Genomic DNA, 4,064 nt, shown 5'->3' with positions numbered 1-4,064 from the left:
GTAACTCAATTGATAAAAGCATCCAACTGGTATCTGAAGGTATAATTATAAGCACGACGGTTACCTCAGTGGTTTGATTCTGGATCAAGAGGTTGAAGATTCGATACCCACTGCCGCTGTTGCGATTCTATTCATACATAACTTACAAAAAGCTATATGATGTTCAATTTTTCGTCATGTTGATTTTTCGTCTGCAGCCATATAGAGGCGCCGCTCAGTACATTATTATCCTGAATCTATTCCTTTAGTGTTATAATTTAAAGCTAATTTTAAAACATGCAGTGATATTTTTAACAATTAAACTTATCATATTTTTGTTACTGAAATTTAAAGGAATTGTTTAAGATGATATTATTAAAATGAATAATGTTGGTGGGTGGTAATGCTAAATTTCTGTCCTCTATGACATGTTTTCAATCTCTTTATAAAACACCACTTAGAACATTGTTCTGTGGCAAGAAACTGTTTCAGAATAAATTAGCTGAGCATGCAAATGAAGTTGCACGATACAATGTTTTGGGCGTACAAATGCTTTCTGACGGTCTTCACAAACAACTTTTCAAAGAATGTTATATGAAAGACTACCAGCCAAATGAAACCAGTGAGAAAGAATTGCAAAGTAGCATTGAACACTTATCAGCATTTGACCTTTGGAATAAAAGTGTTGAAAGTCATAAAAATGTTGATTTTGTATTACCAAAATTTAAAGGAAAAAACATTAATGAAATATTCACTAATTTTGCTGTGGAACAAGCTAGTGTCTATGCAAAGTCCTTACACTCACTTGTATGTGATAAACTGCCACCCATGCCGGGAAAAAGTGTTTGGTTAAAAAGACCTGGGTGGACCAAATATACTAGCAAGCTTGACGGAAATTTTGTAACTAAACCTGTTGAGTATCCTGACTGTTCTGCACTAATTTTTGATTGTGAAGTTCTTGTTAATTCTGGAGATGTTCCTATGATAGCTGTCGCTGCTTCGTCTGATGCTTGGTTTTCTTGGACAAGCAATCATGTGCTAAAAAGTAACAGCAAAATATCTAATGACTTAGAATCTTTAATTCCCATGGAGTGTACAGAAACAGCACTAACCAATCCAAGAAAAACACCAGCTAAGCTCATCATTGGTCATAATGTTGGCTACGACAGAGCAAGAATAAAAGAACAATATTATCCACAAGTGACCAATACAAGGTTTTTAGACACAATGAGCATGCATATTTGTGTGAGTGGTTTTAGTTCACAACAGAGAATGAGTAAAGCCAGTTTAAAAGAAGATGATGAAGAATGTGATAAAAAATCCTCTTTGCTGGATTCGAGCTGGCTGAACGCTGGTTCACTAAACAACTTAAGTGCTGTTCATAAATATTACTGCGATAAACCTTTGGACAAATCAACACGTGAAGTTTTTGTGAAGGGTAATATGCAAGACGTCCAGAAAGAATTCAACGAGCTGATGGAGTACTGTGCAAAAGATGTGCAAGCAACCTACAATGTTTTGCAGAAACTCACTCCACTTTACTTTTCGCATTTTCCTCATGTTGTGACTTTTGCAGGAATGCTTGAATTGGGGCAAATGTATTTACCTGTAAATAAAAACTGGAATCACTATGTTCAATCTTGCCAACAGGAATATGACAATTTGAATATGGAATTGAAAAAGAATTTGATTGATCTTATGAATGATGCTTGTCATTTATTTCACAACGATAGGTATAAAACAGACCAATGGCTTTCTGGAATGGACTGGAGCATTAAAATTAAAAAAATGATCAAGTCACCAAGAAAAGGTTTTGTGCAACCAGTTCGGGAACCAAAAAAGTTACGATTGTTTTTACAAAACCAAGGTGTCATTACAAGAGAGGAGAATGTTCTGTTGGGTAAAGCTTTCTCTACTGCTGAGTCAGCTCAAGGCTCACTGATAGAAAAACTACTAGAAACCACAAGTCGTTTGCCTTTAGTGCAAACACACATGCCAGGATATCCAAAGTGGTACAGTGAGCTGCATTTTAAAGAAGGTGATCCTGAATGGGATCTTGATTCAACAAAGCTGTCCACATTGACTAGGGCAACCCCTAGACTATTGCGCATGACTTGGATGGGCTATTGTCTGCATTATCAAGACAAGTTTGGTTGGGGATACCTGACACCAAAAGATATCTCTTTGAAATGTGAAAATAAATCGGTTCTTTCCACAACGGATGAAGATGCTCTCAAGGAAATTGAGGACAATGAAAACAAACAAGCTGGCATTTTTATGGCTCATACACCAGCAGAGAGCGTAGACGGACTTCCTGATGATGTTACATTTCATCGATTACCTCATAAAAGTGGAATTGGAAGAAATGTTGGAAGTCCTTTGTCTCATGATTTTATTGATCATATTGAAAGTGGTTTCCTTAGTTCTGCTGACCGTTCCAATGCTCGGAGATGTCTTGAAATTAATAAGTTGTGCTCATATTGGCGTTCAGCTCAACGTCGCATTGTATCTCAAATGCGTATCAAGTTAGATGATCAAAGCCTGCCTAAAATAATCACAGAAAACCCAATGTATAATTACGATCTGGATTGTGGTGCAATAGTACCACAAGTCACTGTTTGTGGAGCAGTGTCGAGAAGAGCAGTAGAGCGAACTTGGTTAACTGCCAGTAATGTTGAATCTGACCGAATTGGAAGTGAACTAAAATCAATGATCCAGGCGCCACCAGGGTTTTCTTTTGTTGGTGCAGATGTAGACTCACAAGAATTATGGATTGCATCTTTGCTGGGAGATGCCTCCTCAATTCAGGAGCATGGATGCACTGCTTTATCATGGATGACTATTAGTGGAAGTAAAAAAGACGGCACTGATTTACACAGTAAAACTGCACAAGCTATTGGAATGACTCGAAGTGAGGCAAAGGTATTTAATTATGCCAGAATGTATGGTGCAGGAAAGAAAGCAGCTCTACAAAATTATATGCAACACAACCAAGGTGTACCAAAAGAAGAAAGCGTTGAAAAAATTAATAAATTATATGACATGACAAAAGGACAACAGTTGTATAAATTAAGTTCAGATGCAATATGGATTATAAAGAAAACTAACATGCGTGTAAGTCCGACAGTGAAGTCAACTTTTTATGCAACATTTGCTGAAATTAAGCAAATTGAACAAGCTGCTGCAAAAGCATTTGGTCATGCAAAGACAATCTCAACAAAAGACTTGATTGCAGAAAAAAAATGGACTGGTGGAATTGAATCGCACATGTTCAATGCGATGAACAAAATTGCTACGAGTGACTCTCCTCGAACACCAGTTCTTCAGTGCCAGATCAGCAATGCTCTACTGCCAAGTAAAGTGAACACCAATTTTTTGCCAAGTCGAATGAATTGGGTTGTGCAAAGTTCTGCTGTTGATTATTTACACTTGCTTGTTGTAGCAATGCGTTGGTTGATTTCTGAATTTCAGTTGGAAGCCAGGTTCGTTTTGAGCATTCATGACGAAGTGCGATATTTATCATCAACAAAACACCAACACTCAGTTGCACTTGCCTTACAAATTGCCAATTTATTGACTCGAAGTATGTTTGCATACCAACTAGGAATGCATGACCTGCCTATGAGTGTTGCCTTTTTTAGCTGTGTTGAAATCGACCAAGTTATTAGAAAAGAGTGCAATGACAATTGTGTAACCCCATCTAATCCGAACGGCTTAGAAAGCAAATATGGCATTCCTCTTGGCGAGTCATTTGACATCCACGATATTTTGAAAATAACAAATGGCAGATTTGATAAATAATATTTTTTACTTTCGCAACTGCTTTTTTAAGATTCCGCAATTTTCTGCGATGTATTTTTTCTAAATCTTTGGTGCCTCTCAACTCAGCTGTTCTTTTTTTTTAATGAAGCTGAAGCATTCAACATCATTACCTTGGACAAATAAAACCTAACAACCAGACGGCATTTAAAATAATAACATGAAAATAAACTAAAAATTACCAACGTTTTCGGCCATACTCATGGCCCTTTTCAAGTAACCAACTGACTGATGTTCTTCATAAATTGAAATAACAGATCTGATCT

The 4,064-nt window shown here is 36.9% G+C and overlaps 1 protein-coding gene across 1 annotated transcript; it reads left to right on the top strand.

Annotated features, from left to right (window-relative positions):
- Positions 1-366: 366 nt before the first annotated feature.
- On the top strand, positions 367-4,064 carry LOC145778974 (DNA polymerase subunit gamma-1-like). Its single transcript, XM_082590557.1, has one exon. The coding sequence runs from the start codon at positions 367-369 to the stop codon at positions 3,778-3,780; it is 3,414 nt and encodes a 1,137-aa protein (XP_082446683.1). The 3' UTR covers positions 3,781-4,064.

This window comes from Aplidium turbinatum, chromosome 10 (assembly GCF_918807975.1).
Source record: "Aplidium turbinatum chromosome 10, kaAplTurb1.1, whole genome shotgun sequence".
Taxonomy (NCBI): Eukaryota; Metazoa; Chordata; class Ascidiacea; order Aplousobranchia; family Polyclinidae; genus Aplidium; species Aplidium turbinatum.
The sequence above is the reverse complement of the archived record's forward strand: the minus strand, read 5'-3'. Positions and strand labels throughout refer to the sequence as shown.